This window comes from Pogoniulus pusillus, chromosome Z (genome assembly GCF_015220805.1).
Source record: "Pogoniulus pusillus isolate bPogPus1 chromosome Z, bPogPus1.pri, whole genome shotgun sequence".
NCBI lineage: Eukaryota > Metazoa > Chordata > Aves > Piciformes > Lybiidae > Pogoniulus > Pogoniulus pusillus.
In genome coordinates, this window is record NC_087309.1 from 50,263,165 (window position 1) to 50,279,250 (window position 16,086).

A 16,086-nucleotide genomic window follows, 5' to 3' on the forward strand; every position below is an offset into this window, starting at 1 on the left:
GTTTTAGCAAACCACTGTTATATTCTGCCTCAGGTACTTGGGAAATCTCAGGTACACCTCACAGAATCATAGAATCAGCCTAGTTGGAAGACATCTTCAAGATCATCCAGTCCAACCTATTACCCAGCCCTAGCCAGTCAACTAGACCATGGCACTAAGTGCCTCAACCGGTCTTTTCTTGAATACATCCAGCGACAGTGACTCCTCCACCTCCCTGGGCAGCCCATTCCAATGGCAAATCACTCTCTCTGGGAGGAACTTCCTCCTAACATCCAGCCTATACCTCCCCCAGCACAACTTGAGACTGTGTCCCCTTGTTCTGTTGCTGCTTACCTGGCAGAAGAGACCAACCCTACCTGGCTACAGACTCCCTTCAGGTAGTTGTAGACAGCAATGAGGTCCTCCCTGAGCCTCCTCTTCTCCAGGCTAAACAACCCCAGCTCCCTCAGGGCTGTGCTCCAGGCCTCTCACCAGCTTTGTCACCGTTATCTGGACATGTTCCAGTACCTCAACATCTCTCTTGAATTGAGGAGTCCAGAACTGGACATAGTACTCAAGGTGTGTGGTGCTGATCACTTGAAAGGGGTGACTGAAAAGGCAGCAGGACAATGGAAAAATGTAGATTCACACTTACAAGCAGTGACTGCTGGACACGTTTCCACATTTTGGGGATTTCTTTGTTACTTGTGTCTGCGCAAGAACAGTTTTGTGGCCTTTTGCACTAGGGTTTTGAGGTCTCGCTCCATGTACACCTCAAATTCAAAAAGGTTTCCAAGATCACTGTGTTAAGTTCAGAGGAGGTGTAGGTCAGTGAGCTGCATGAGAACACTGTTTAGCCCTATGGTGCACCCACATTTTGAAGTGCTGTATCTGCAGTATGTTTTACTCCATCCTGACAAGCACATTTGTGGTGGTTTGGGTGTTCCCCCCCCCCCCCCACTTTGGAAATCACCCAGACTAGACTCAGCCGGCTCTAGAAATAGAATGAAGCTTATTATTTACAGACTAGTACTACATACAAGCAGATATTTACAGTATATAGTTATATACAGAAATATACAAGGTAAAAGGTAATACAGAAACACAACTCCCCTCCCAGGAACCTGAGTCCCCAAGTGGGGCTCCCAACTGCCCTTCCACCTTCTCCAACCTCTCAACCTTACCCCAGACGTTGCCTTGTGCCCCAAGGAAGAATGGAGGGCTGGCCAGGGGGCTTAGGAAGCAAGTGGATTAATCAGAGAGATGGTAGGTGAGGTTAGAGAGAAAATGCAGCTCAAAAGCCCAGGCTGTGCCCGAACCGCCTTATCTATGTTTATACTCTTGTTCTTACACATCTCAGCAAGCCTATGAGTGAAGCAGACATCACCGTTGTTTCCCTCTCACAGCCTGTGATCCAATCCCTCTCACCAAAACATTCTAGCTAGCTTCAGACTAGCACAACATTACAGAACTAAAGCAGATTCAGTGAAGAAGGAGAATGAAAACAGCTGCGGCCACGGAAAAGTTCTACGCAGAGACCTTAGGCAGTGGTTTACTTCAGGAAACAAGCAAGATGGCTGCAATAAAATGGCAAGGATTCTTCTTTTGCTATAGCATTTATTTCCTTTGAAATCGAAAGACAGCAAGTAAGAAGCTGTTAAATGTTTCATTTGTCCACTCTACGGAATTAGCAGTCAAACCGGCAGCCAAACTGCAGCACTGTACTAACCGCCGGCCCAAACCCAAACCCAAACTCAAACCCAAACCCAAATCCAAACCCAAACCCAAACCCAAACCGCCTCCCGCCTCAACACGCCGCGGCCTCCTCACAGCGCCCCTCGGCGGCGACACAGCACTCGCTCGGCGATCGATTGCTCATGCCCCCTTGGCCCCGCCCACCGGTGGGCTGGTTCCCTCTCGGAGCTCGATTAAGAAGACCTTTCTGTCCGGCGGAGTCGCTGCCCACGGCCGCCCCACCGGTGCGGCGGGCAGCAAAGGAAGGTCTCACTGCCTTGGCGAGTCGCCCGTGGCACGGACGGCTCCCGATGCTGCGGTGGCTGATTGGCGGCGGCCGGGAGCCGCAGGGCCTGGCAGAGGTGAGGGGCCGGGCATGGCGGAAGGGGGCCGAGCAGCTGGCGACGGGAGGCGGGGCGAGGGTGAGCATGAGGGCCTCTGATAGGGGAGTGGGAAACGGCAGCGTTCCCTTGTCAGGGGCTTAGCCTGGGTAACTGGCGCGGCTGTCTGTGAGGACAGTCACTCTTACCCTGTACTGTGCCGATGGAGAGCGCTGAGAAGCTTTAGGTCTGAAGTGGAAGCGCTCTGAGGAAGGGGAGGCGCCAGGTGGTGGCCTTTCTGTAGAGCAGGTTTATATGTGCCATGGTAGCGCCAATGGGTCTTGCGCTGCGCGGGGGACCGCCGAGAGTTAGCTTGTGATCCCTCCTACCACAGGCTTCGTCGAAAAGAAAGACAAAAACTCACGAAAGTAAACAGACACCCCCCCGCCCAAGCTGAGAATGGGGGCCTGAAGGGCTTCGGAACATGCCGGCCTCCTCTCTCCTCAGCTTGTCTGAGCAAGTGGGGGTTGTAGCTTGCAACCGAATGGAGTCGTGTCTTCGAGACTCCCCAGTCGATAATGTAAAGTCAGTAGATTATTATTTATGTGCTCTGGTTGTAGTTTTCATTTGGCTTCTAGCATTTCTACATAGCTCCCCGTCATTAAAGTAAACACGGCTTCTCTAGTGCTCTAGTGTTACACGGACATCCTTCTTGTTGCCTTACTGGGAAGAAAGTTTTACAGGATTTAAAGTAAAGATTACTGGAATTTTCCTCCATAAGACTCATCTGAAGTTTTTTGTCTCGACTTAACAAGACTTGATTAGGCTGTGAAGGGCTCCTTGTACTTAGAGCTTCTGTCATCTTGACAAATATGGGGAGGTAATTATTTTTCACTTGCTGTACATGAACAAGTCGTGACAGTAGCGTCATGGTTGATTTTAAATGACAGTAGTCACTTTGGACATATGAGTCTGTACCAATTTGTAATGGTGATGCCCGGGAATGCTGCTGGCTTTTGTTGCCAGTAAAAATGTTGGTTGCATTGCAGTCATACTTGGCAAGTGTGTGTACAGTTACTTTCAAAAGAAAGATGGGAAATATGCAACAGCTTTTTAAGATTTGTGTATCTCTCTGAAGTTTTAACTCCAGATACAGGTTAGTTGTAGTGTGGTTTAATAAAACATGAGCAGGAGTCAAGGTGTAGTCCAGTTCTTTCATCCTGCTGTTTGTAGCTTAATTAAGCCTGATCCACAGGACTTCTGTTCCCATTGCCGTCACTGGTTTGCTGAATGATTATTGTGCTTCTTGGTGGAAAAAACGATTCATGACTCTGTAGCATTGTTTCATCTGATGGTCATCATCGTCATAACCATTCATTCTCTTTCTGCCCAAATGGATGAGGAAGCCCGTAGCAGTGTGTGCGTTATGGGCTTAGGGTCTTTGTTTCATGTGCTGTGGCTTCAGGCAGTCTTAATTACAGTAGTGTCATGTATAAGCCAGCTTGTTGTGTTCCATGATACATAAGTATGTCTCTATACTCTTAAATCTGTATTTTTGGTGAATTATGTTTGAAAACCCCACTTTCACATGCTTAACATGAAGGTTATAGGACGTTCTGAAGATGAGATGAATGTTGGGGCTTTTTTCTAATAGTTGTAGGGATGCTTACAGGACCTGCTTGAAAACATGCAAGTTAGGAATGGATTCTGTTAGCATGAGCATCTGTTTTTTTCTGAAAATCACTCTGTTGTTACAAGAGTGCTCAATGACTAGTTTATATCAAAACCAGATTTCTTCAAAGAAGGAATGCACATGTAGCCCAGTGCTCCTGTAAATATTCATGGAGATATGAAGGGAACATAGATTGTTATGACAGTACTGAGGTTTGAGTGTTACCCACCCTCCCACACTTCGGAAAATCACCCAGACTAGACTCAGTTGATCTGGAAATTGAATGAAGCTGTATATTTAAATCTCAGTACAATATGCAAGCAGGTATTTACAATATATACAACTATATACAGAAATATACAAGTTAAAAAGTATTCCAGAAACCAGAGTCCCCAGGAGGGGCTCACAACCACCCTTCTCCTTCTCCCCACCCCTCTACCTTACTCCAGACTTTGCCTTGCGCTCAAGATAGTTTGGAGGGTTGGCCAGGGGGGTTAGAAAGCAGAAGGATTAGTCACACAGATGGCAGGTTAGGTTAAAGAGAAGTTCGTGCAGCCCCAAGAGACAGAGAACAACTGCCTTACTATGTTTATGTTCTTGTTCTTATACATCTTAGCAAGCCTGTGAGTGAAGCAGACATCACCATTGTTTCTTTTTTACAGCCTATAACCTAGTTCTTGTCACCAAAACATCCCAAGAAGGCTGAAAGTAGCACGTATCTATAGTACTTCCTCAGCACTGTGCCTTAATATTCATAGCTGCTCTTTGAACTGAGCAAAAATAAGATTAGACACATCTTTCAAAGAAGTAGAACTGTTGTTTACTGATTATGAAGCAACAATAGAATATAGAAGTGGGATGTTAGTGTTACAAATTGCCTTTTTCAAAGTGGTGTCACTGTTTTGTGAATGTATATTTCTGTTAGCAGTAGTCAGAAGACTTGAATTTTTACTTTCTAATGTTGTCCAGTGATGCTGAGATTTGCTTAGGATTTTTAGAATTCATGTTTTTAAGCAAAGTTTTGATGAGAATTTGACAGCTGAACTCCAAGTTTCCATATTTGTCCAACTTTTCTTTATAACCATGAAGACGCTTGCGTTATTTTAGATAGGAACTGCTATTTTTGCATAATTGCATAAAATGAGGAACAGTTGCTTCATGAAATGCATCAGATAGCACAAAACCAAGATAAAATCGTGGGAAGTAGCATTTTGACAACCTTGTCATTTTAAAAATAAACACAAATTTCTTTCCCTATTTATTAACTTTGTCATTCTTAACTTCTGAAGTACAGTGTAATACCAGTATGGAAGTATTAGAACATAATTCATTATTCCTGCAAGATGTTGAAGCTTCTGAGGGTAATATGTTTGTCTTTCATCTAGAATTACCTGTCATGTGTGCTGCATGTTGTACATTACAGTTCAGTAATTACTGTTTTAAAGTTTGAGTTTTGTTGAAGTCCTCAAAGAAGAGGCAGTCTTGAAAGTTAAGGTGATATTGACTGTTGAGTAAAACGGATCTAGGAGGAGAGCACTGTTGCTGATATATCTAAATAGCTCAGTAGAAAAATCTTTATTTAGAATGATGTCTGGCAGGAAGTTGTTCCAAAATGTGGAAGACTTAAAGTACAAAAAGTTGTCTTCTGTTGAAACAAGCTGGTGATTGAGACAGACAGAAATACTGTCTTGAAACTTCAGTCCTGTGCAGTATTTTATTGACTGTGCCTGGGGATCAGCTTGCTCCAAGTGATTGATAATTCTTTTAATTAATAGTCTACTTGTGGGTAGTTGCAGGTGCTGTTCTGTGATGTGAATAATCATTCTCTCTGTTTTTATATGAAGTGGTTTGCTTTGGTATTTTGTGAATATTCACAATGCATGGTTTATATATTATTTATCAGAATAGTATTATTAGTTTGTTTAAATATGCTATCTTTATATAGGATTTTAAAATTGGATGGTAGGTGAAAGATATGAGAAGTTCAAAGCTTCTCAGAAAAGGTAATTTAATTAAAAACTAAATATATGGTGAACTGAGTCATGAAACTGACACCACATGATAGCTGATGACTAAACTGGATTTTCGTCTTGATGTATTGGTGATGAAAGGAGTATAAAGCATTTTTAGTAAACAGAGTGTTCTAATTTAAAATACATGCTGTAGAAAGATATTACTTAGGTGGAATAGTAAATGATCTTTTGTAATGATTATCATTAAGGAAAAAAGATAATTTTGGAAGATTTAACTTTAGATATAACTGTACATTCATGTGAGTCTTTGTGTGGATTGTTATATATTACAAAGACATGATGAAAAAAATATTGTCAGTACAAACCAAATTTCCTTAATTTTTAAAATGTATTTCAGAAATCATCGATACAGACAATTGGTGAAGAACAAATACAGAATCCTTACACGGAGCTCCTTGTGTTGAAAGGTCATCAAGATATAGTGCGATTTCTAGTGCAAATAGATGCCTGCAGGTATGAAATTGCATTTCAGATTGTTTCACAGCATCCTTAGCAATAGTTCATACCTATTTATGAAAATGTAGCACTGCTTTTAATCCTCTTTATTTTTGGTTAGGGGAAGGGCATGAAAAGCCAGGAGTTGAGAGGCAAGGGATGAACAGTCTTTGTTCTTGGTATGTTGCTACATGTTTTGGCTTCTCCTATAAGTTGGACTTCCTTGAGAAAATAGTGATAAGAGTTATTTATATATATTTCTTGGTGCAAATTGATTTATTTGAAAGCAATACCTTCAGCTAATTCAGACCTTCTTTTTCAGTCTGTTCCTGGGTTCAGTGTTCTCTTCTGTACGTATATACACACACTTTATTTCAAGAGTACTTCATTTATATAGTTTTGTCTGCTTCTGTTCTGAGTGGATACACGTGTTTCATTTTTTTGAACTGAGGAGAGCTGCTGTTTGACAGTTTGGTTGCACAAAAAGGTGTAATCGCTGCCTGCAGATACACTATAGCAGTTGAACACGTCTTTGTCATCATTATTGACTGTTCTGTTCCTTTCTTTCCAATTTTCTGTGTTGTTTTTTTGTTTTTACCCTGAAAGTAGTGCTTAATTCACATAAGCATTGGATAGTGCAGCATGTTTCTGAAGTTCTCAGGTTTTGAAATTTTCAGTTTCTTCAGATTCAGATATATTGAACTGTAGTTAGTCAATTTCTGCATTACATACCTCCTTCAATTTGATCCTTTTCAACTTGTGCTGCTTCCTTTATTTCTCTCTTCTTATTTTTAGCTTTTTCCTCATCGTTTGTCTATTCCTTTATCCATTTTGAGTGCCTTGTAGTTAGGTCCAACTTCAGTGTGTACTCTCAGGATGGAGTTACCTGAAAATTGGATATGAAACAGAAAAATGTGCAAGTGTGACTGAGAGAATTAATTATGATAGTTTATGTTATGACCTCGCTTCTATCCTAGCTTTTTCTAAATTAGACTTGCATGTTCCATGTATTTGCGTTAAAAGTAAGGTGGAGCCTTTCACAGAATCACATAGAATCACAGAAAGGAGTTGTATTAATATATGACCTTTATGGGTTAGGCATAGAGGGAATTTCTAGTACATTAATCAAAAAACTACACAAGGTTAACATAGGTGTTTTGTTTATATCATTGTGATGTACAGCAGATTCTTTGTGAAGAAAAGTTCTTTCCCTGAAGACATTGATCAGGCAGGCAATCTTGTCCAGATTTGTAACACCAACAGAGTCTTCTTTTGTATTAGTTTTATATATTTATTTATATGAATTTTGCAGCAAACACTGTGGAGGGTTTTTAGCTCATCAGTTTTCATTCTTAATGTAATAAATACATGATGAAGATAATCAGGAGCCTGGAGCACTTCCCCTCTGTGAGGCCAGGCTGAGGGAGATGGGATTTTAAGCCTATAAAGGGAAAGCTGCAGAAAGACTTTCACAGGAGCCTTCCAGTACTTAAAGCAGGCTTAGTAAAGATGCTGAGTGACTCTGTTGGGAAGTGTAGAGTGAAAGCTAATAATTTTAAGATGGGAGAAGGTGAGTTTAGATTAGATACTAGGAATAAAAGTATGTGTGTGAGGATGGCAAGATGCTGGAAGAGGTTGCACAGAGAAGTTGTGGATGCCCCTTCCTGGAAGTGTTCAAGGTTAGGTTGGATGGTGCTCTGAGCAGTGGGCTTTAGTGGAAGACATCCTTGCCCATGGCAGAGTGGTTGGAACTAGATGATCTTTGAAGTCCCTTCCAGTCCAAAGTGTTCTATGATTCTATGATAAATCAGAAAAGTATCACTAGAAACTTTGTTTTTCTACATTATATGAATCTTCTGGTTGATTACTGTAAAAATAGAAGAATATTGTGGGTTTTTTTTCCAGTCTTCCCCCACCTCCTCCTAGGACAAATTTAATAACCTTTTCTCAAAGTATAATAAATGTAATTGGTGTTTATAGAAACACAAGAATGGTTTAGATTTTATGCACTATGTGGTGCATAGAAATCTTTTACCATTTTGGGCTTCATGGTATGGTAGGAGGTAAATTACTGAAGCTAAAATGATGAGAATTGGTGTAAACCTGAAGCTGGATGGCCACATTGAAGGTAGGTTATAAAGTAGCATATGGATAAGGAGCAAGTTATATAAGATTATTAATATTCTGAGAGTTTGAGGTGTTTAGTAGAGTCATTCCACTGGACAGTAATTCGGCAGATTTATTTACCAACAGTAGTTTCTGGATTGTTAAACAGCTGATAATGTTTTTTAATTTGATTATTTTTAGTAAAATTAGGGTTGTTACTCAGCTTCTGAAATGTTTTTATTTAGTTTTGCAGCTATTCCATTGTGTGATTTTTGTTAACTATTGTAAGCCAAGTTTCACGCTTCAGGTCTTTAGATAATATCTTATTGAGAATTTTGCAGAAGGATTTTCTTGTTTTCTCAGTGGCTCATCTAAAACCAGTGAGTGGAAAATTTTCTCAGATTGGTTTTTGAAGATACTAAATAAATCCTGTATAAATGTAACAGAAAGCTTGTTGGGTTTTTTTCCCCCCTCTTTTCTCTTGTACTTTTTCAATGTGAAGAAAGGGTCATATTGATTGGAAGATTACTAAAGAAGGCTAAGCTTCAGCAAGACTCTTCCAGAAAACAGATCACGATAAAATTGCATGTAATACTGTAGCACTTGACACGTTTAACTAAACAGTTCGTAACGTACTTTAAGAATAGTCTTTTTGTTGCTCGTTTGACCATTCTTTGCTCCTTCAGGAAACAACGTTGTAGATGATGGCAGTCATGACTGAAAAGGAATTGGGTGACCCACTAATCTCCACTTTGGTGAACAGAGTGTGATAGTAGGATGGCTGGCTCTGCAATATACCTTTCTTTAAACAGAAATCCTGGTTAGAAGATGACAAGGAAAATACACCAAACAGCACTGTTGAACCTTCTGTGCTGATGAATTACAGTCATATCTTCATTCAAACAACAGTATTCTTCAAAGAATTTTGTTCAAGTGTCAAACGGCTCCAATAGTACTCAAAAAAGGAACTGGAGTTCAATGGGTTATTGCTGAATTGTGAGAGCCTTATTATATTAAGATCTTTATGTTCTGAAAAAAACAGAGTATAGAAGAGCTAAATGACAGCTAAAGATAAGTGCTAGCACAGCTGTGCAGGTAAGGTGTGGGTGGTTTTTTTGCTATAATATTTTTAAGGAAGGGACTTGAGTAAATATAGTGAAAGATATGAAGAATGTATAGAGTAGACTTTTTTTTTCACTATGATAAAATAAACTAGGAAGATATGTGGAAGAAATGGGGAGGGGAAAAGCTCTAAGGCTTTATGCCCCCAGACTTACTCTCTTAGTTTCACGAACACTGAAATTGCAAGGAGTCTAAGAGAAGGAACAATGTAAATATTTAATGAAACCATTCACAACTAATAACAGTAAAAAAAAATCAGAAGTGATGTAAATTATTTTCTTTATGTCTGTCTTGCACATAGTACAAATCTTAGTTCTCTAAATGTTTATGTGGGGTGTCTTACCTTTATTCTAGGCTTTCTTAACTTAGAGTACACCTGTATTGGGATAGCTGGACTGTGTGTCCCAGCTACAGTGTAGCTGTGGTGGAGGTAAAGTCCAAATGTAGGCAGATGGTTGGATGCTCATTCCAGCCTAGGGAAAAGATTGAATTAAAAAAGGTCAGACTTTTTAAACATGAGATTAACATGCTAATATGAACCTATTTTTAGCTCCTGTGGTATGTCTTTCAACTGGATTTTTTACTTCACAGTTTGAAGTGCCATGATATAAGTGCTGGGCTCCTCTGCTCTGAGGCTGAACTCGGATGAGTGTTTTGTAACTGGTCATGTGTCTTGCAGTCAGTTGGCTTTGAATAATAGTGTTTAGTTTTAGAGTTTGTTGCTATGTGTTTAAGATTTCACATTTTTAAACAAGAAAAACTGGTTCTGTAATGTGGGATTCTACTTATAATAATATGTATTTGAATTCTTAAGCTTTGTTCTTGTAATTATAAGTTGATAAACACCTAATTAAATGTACTGACTTCAGTTTAGAAATTATAATGGGGATTTACAAATACACACTCTTTAAAGGCAGAGTCCACCATTGTGATGGTTTGGGTGTTATGCACCCCCCCACTCCCCTCAGTTAAGAAAATCACCCAGTCTAGACTCAGCCAATCTGGCAATTGAAGAATGAAGCTTTATATTTACAGCTTAGCACAATATACAAGCAGATATTTACAACATATACAGCTATATAAAGAAATATAAAAGTTAAAAAGTAATACAGAAGCACAGCACCCCTCCTAGAAACGGGAGTCCCCAGGAGAGCCTCCCAGCCACCCTTCCACCTTTTATCCACCCCTCTACCTTACCACAGACTTTGCCTTACATTCGAGGTGAGTTTGGAGGGTCTGCCGGGGGGGGAAGGAAGCAGAAGGATTAGTTAGGCAGCAAGTTAGTTTAGGGAGAGAAGTTCATGCAGCCCCAGAACCCAGAGTGCAACTCTCATATCTGTGTTTATATTCTTCTTGTTATACGTCTCAGCAAGCCTATGAGTGAAGTAGACATCACCATTGTTTTCTTTTCACAGCCTATAATCTAATTCTTACCAAAATATTCTAGCTAGCTTGAAACTAGCATAGATATATCTTGATATATTTTTCTTACGTAACTGTTAATTGCTTTTCTGTTAGGTTGTGCTATACTGAAGTTTTCACAGTTTTTTTTTTTCATTTTAGATTTGCATCTGCAGGAGACGATGGAATTGTATTTCTGTGGAATGCTCAGGTTAGATTTTTTTGGTTTTCTTCAGGGCAGGGGAGTGGATTGGCCTCTGTTCTCTGGAGAGAGTGGAAGTTGTGGTGAGGAGTTAGAAATGTGTAGTAGTGAAAAAGGTGAAATAATCACTGCAGTGCTGCTGTTTGAAGATGTAGTTTTCAGAGAAGATACATGAACCCAAGAGGACAAGAGGTTTTAAAAGTTAGAATGTTTTGGGAAGATGTAGTGATTTTAGAGATCACTATATGAAAAGCAGAAATATGTATGAAGCTCTGTCTTTAATTCTTTTAAAATCTGTTAAATGTTTGCTGTGTCTCTGTATCAGTGATAAAATGGTAGAGAAGGGATGAGCATTAGCCCTGTGTCAAGGAGGGCTAGTACACAAGTTTGTTCAGCTTCAGCAGGAAGTCTTAAAGGGAAGCATAATGTACTTTCTACACTATCACATTGAAATTATGCAAGAAAGAAATCTGACTCTAAACATTTTCAGAAACTGTAATTTTAATCTACAGAATGAGGAACTTGAAACTTTTCCTCTCCTCTGACCAGTTTCAGTTCTTTGCTGTTGAAGTTTTTTTTTTCCAGTTCTATAATTTGTAAAAGGAAATTCTTTTTGAGTATTCAAAACTATGTATGTGAGCATATATACTCAACATTCTGATCAGACTCTGTAAAATCTGTATATGAAACTCATTTAGATATCCAGCTTAGGAACAGGGTTCTGTTTCGTACTTCTGTAGGATTTTTGTTGTGCTTATGTTAGAGCAGATCTTTTGTAGCTTTGATTAAAAAACTTAACCCACAAGCCTAAAGAAGATTAACTACCCTGTAGTTTAGTTATGTGCTTAAAATATCTTCTGAATATTTGTGTGTAGGATTTTGCCATGTAACTACAAATAGTGGAAGTAACGGCAACTTGAAGCTATAGATAATGTACATACTAAATGAAATTGCAAGGTGCTGTTTGCCATAGTTTTGGCAATAATATCTAAATTTTAATGTTTGTAATATTTATTTTTTTAAATTACTGTTTTTACATTAAGCCAGATCTGTCAACAAACCTTAGTATCTGTTAAAAAACTGTGAGTGACCAATACTTGTATTAAAACAAAATTACTTTAATACAGACTTCAGTTCTTAGGGACTTGTAGAGGTTTTCTAACTCTTGAATTGAATTTCATTATGTACTGTGCATTTACACTTAATGTTACTTAATTCTGAGTAAAAGCTTGAACAGTACTGAAGACAGTAAGAAGTAAATACATAAATTAATTTAGAAAAGGGGATTTTAGACTTAGAAATCCTTGCCTTGAAGACTCATTTGGTGCCTATGTCATACATACAGTAGATGTTTTTAATGTTTCACCTCTAGTTTTCATTATTTTTGTTTTTCAGACTGGAGAAAAACTTCTTGAACTTCATGGACACACACAAAAAATTACAGCTATAGCACCATTTTCTTCATCAGATGCTTCTGAAGAAAAGAAACATTTAATTTTAACAGCATCAGCTGACAGAACAGTTATTGTATCCTTACATGTGGAGGGGCCTTACATTTTTATCGACTTTTTTTCTTGATTGAGAGATAGGCTGCAGGTTGTTTACATTTATTGGCTGGTAATACCGAGCAGATGTAATTGGATTGCCCTATGCTTTTACTGGTTACTGCTTACACGTAGATGCAGTTCTTCCTGCAAAAAATCACAGTATCATCAGGGTTGGAAGAGACCTCACAGATCATCAAGTCCAACCCTTTAGCACAGAGCTCAAGGCTAGACCATGGCACCAAGTGCCACATCCAATCCTGCCTTGAACAGCCCCAGGGACGGCGACTCCACCACCTCCCCGGGCAGCCCATTCCAGTGTCCAATGACTCTCTCAGTGAAGAACTTTCTCCTCACCTCCAGCCTAAATCTCCCCTGGCGCAGCCTGAGGCTGTGTCCTCTCGTTCTGGTGCTGGCCACCTGAGAGAAGAGAGCAACCTCCTCCTGGCCACAACCACCCTTCAGGTAGTTGTAGACAGCAATAAGGTCACCCCTGAGCCTCCTCTTCTCCAGGCTAAACAATCCCAGCTTCCTCAGCCTCTCCTCGTAGGGCTGTGCTCGAGGCCTCTCCCCAGCCTCGTCGCCCTTCTCTGGACACGCTCAAGCATCTCAATGTCCCTTCTAAATAATAAAATAATACATTATGTGCTTTTACTAGTACATTACCTTGGCCAAATGTTGTGAAGACAGTCAAGGTTGGTCAGATTGAGTCCCTGCATGCCTATTTCCAAGCCTGTCATTTATTTACAAACACAGCGGTTGTATTTACAATATACAAAAAACCTTTCTGTTTCCTTAATGAATAAAGTTAGGTTTGGGACTGCAGTACTGGTAGACAGGTTCAGAAAGTGTCATGTTTCCATTCTACTGTAAAGGTAAGCTCAGAAAACCTTAGATATGCCTGTTGTTTTGGTGTATCCAAGAATCTATTATGTGTGGCTTATGGTCCACGTGGGCTGGTTAAAATGAGCAGCAGCATTTAACTTAATAATGGCTACATAAAAAGAACTTCTAATGCCTTAGCTTTATTCTACAGACTTTTAATAAGAAAATTAATTTTTGCTTCATTATTTTGTTGGAAAAGACAGCCTGTGGTCAAACTAGTTCTAGAACGGTGATAGGAAAGAATCAATGAAAAGTCAATTTTTGTGTTGTTTGTGGAAAAAATGTATAGCAGTTAATTAAATCTGTATTTCTTGGGAAAAGGTACCTTAATGCTGTATCTCATAGTAATCACAGCTTTATCTAGCTAAAGCTCATAATAATTTCTTGGAAAAATTCCCTGTAGAACCTTTGCAGGAGACATATATCTGATTTTTCTTCTGTAGTGTTTGACAGTTCTTCAAAGATTGGATGTATGGTTGTCTGGAGGGAGTGATCTATGTGTTTGGAACCGAAAATTAGATCTCTTGTGTAAGACCAGTCATCTTACTGATGCAGGTAAAAATGTAAATGACTCATTAGAGCTGTTAAAGTTCAAATAAAATGGACCTGTATAATGATGCAAAACCAGCTTGTCAAACTCTCTTTAATTCTAATGATAACATTATGTATAAGAGCCATTCTGTTTCTTTAAATGTCAGACTTAATCGTTTCAGAGTTAAGAATGCTTTTAATGTCCTTTGCTGTGTGAATTTTAGAATACATCAAATCTCAGTAACTCTGCATTAGTTTGGACTTACAGGGTGAGACTTCACATGCTGATTTATGTTTGCTGTAATATGGAGCAGATACTTTAGCTGGTGGTTTCTGTGACTGAACAGGAGTTTTATTATTCCTAAGTAAAGCTTTTGTAGTAGTAAAGTAAAGATTTCTTTTTATTGTAAAGAATTGGTTCTTTTTACATCTAAAATGCAGATTTTGCTAGAAATACAGTAAATTTAATCAGATCTCAATGGCAATCAGGCTTTTCTAGTAATAAGCTTTTATATTATTTGTCCGTGAGAAGAGAATTCCTTCATATTACTGCCATATGTGACAAAGATACCTATAAAACTGATTCAGATTCAAAGTTTGAAGCAGTAATTTTCCTTATTTTTGTCATAGAATTGAATAGTGCTAGGCAAAACCCTCTGAATTGTCAATGATATTAATGCTTTTTTGTGTTCAATACACCAAATACCAGTTGAAATTGGTGCTGTAGTGTGTCGTGTGATGTGCCATTGAAAGTTCATACAAGTGGTCAATGGAATGTGCAGCACAGTCCCTCTCTTCCTCCTAATTTCTTGCTTGCTTCATGTTGAAAAATATTTCTTATTCCTTGGAAAATTTTATTTTAATAGTGTGGAAACACAGACTGAGTGAAGTCTGTGCAGGATGAAGGCACTGTAACAGCAAAATAGATGTTTGTGGTGGATTAGGAACTTCCCCCCCTGCCACTATTGAAACTTACCAGGCTAACTCAGATGGCTTGGTAGTAAAACGAAGCTATATTTACAGCAAAGCAAAATTTACAAGCATATGTACTCAATGTATTTACAATTATATACGAGGTAGAAATAATACAGAAATCCAGACTCCTCCTTGGACAAAAAAAAACTGCCCAGAAAGGGCTCAAAGCTGCCCTCTCTTTCTCCCTCTACTTCCCCAGGCAGGCAAATAAAAACAACCAGCAAAGTGTATGTTAAAGTGAATAGAAGCAGTATTGCAGAACAGAGTAGGACAGATTGTTTACATTTTGGCATTTTGTCCCTGTCAGCAAACCAATAAATGATATAGACTTCATCATTGTTTTCTTTTTACAACCAATGATCTAATTTCTCTCATTAAAATATACCAATTAGCCTCAAATCAGCACAATTTTGTATTTTGTCACCTATTCTTTTTCATCTGGCTCTGCACAGTATTTTAGTGTCCTATGTATTGTGGTGGTATCTAATAATGCTGCATATACTTAGAGTCTCAGTCAGTACAATGAGCACTTAACATGGCCCCAGTGTTAGGACATAAAGATCTTAAGTGTGTTTAAAATAAAAAGATAACGATTCTCAGCTTCACTTCAGTTTTGATGTTCAGAATTCTGCTGGATTCAGGACCAAAAGGGCTGACTCAGTCTCCATCTGTGGTTATCTGTTCTCTTCCAGTACTTTTTAACTTTAATTTCAGGCAATACACTTTTATTTTGATAATAACTTGTAAGCAGAAGGAAGATTATAAAGTGGGTCCCTATTGGGACCTGTGCGGTTCAGTATTTTTATCAGTGATACAGACAGCAGGATCAAGTGCACTATCAGTAAGTTTGCAGATGACACCAAGCTGAGTGGTGCTGTTGATATGGCAGAGGGACCTGGACAAGCTGGAGAAGTGGGCCCAGGTGAACTTCATGAGGTTCAACAGGAGCAAGTACAGTGTCCTGCACGTGGCCTGAAACAATCCTTACTATAATACAGACTAGGGGATGAGGTGATAGAAAGCAGCCCTGAGGAAAAGGACTTGGTGGTGCTGATGGATAAGAAGCTGAACATGAGCAGACTGTGTGCTTGCAGCCCAGAAGGCAAATCACATCCTGGGCTGCATCAAAAGATGTGTGGCCAGCAGA

General features: G+C 39.3%; 1 protein-coding gene across 1 annotated transcript in view; it reads left to right on the forward strand.

Annotated features, from left to right (window-relative positions):
• Positions 1-1,919: 1,919 nt before the first annotated feature.
• WDR41 (WD repeat domain 41) overlaps positions 1,920-16,086 on the forward strand; it is a 30,268-nt gene continuing 16,101 nt past the window's right edge. Inside the window, exons 1-6 of the mRNA XM_064140617.1 lie at positions 1,920-2,075; positions 6,076-6,191; positions 10,965-11,013; positions 12,400-12,531; positions 13,361-13,423; positions 13,877-13,988. Coding sequence (XP_063996687.1) covers positions 2,025-2,075; positions 6,076-6,191; positions 10,965-11,013; positions 12,400-12,531; positions 13,361-13,423; positions 13,877-13,988 — 523 coding nt within the window. The 5' untranslated portion in view covers positions 1,920-2,024. The remainder of the gene's footprint in view (positions 2,076-6,075; positions 6,192-10,964; positions 11,014-12,399; positions 12,532-13,360; positions 13,424-13,876; positions 13,989-16,086) is intronic.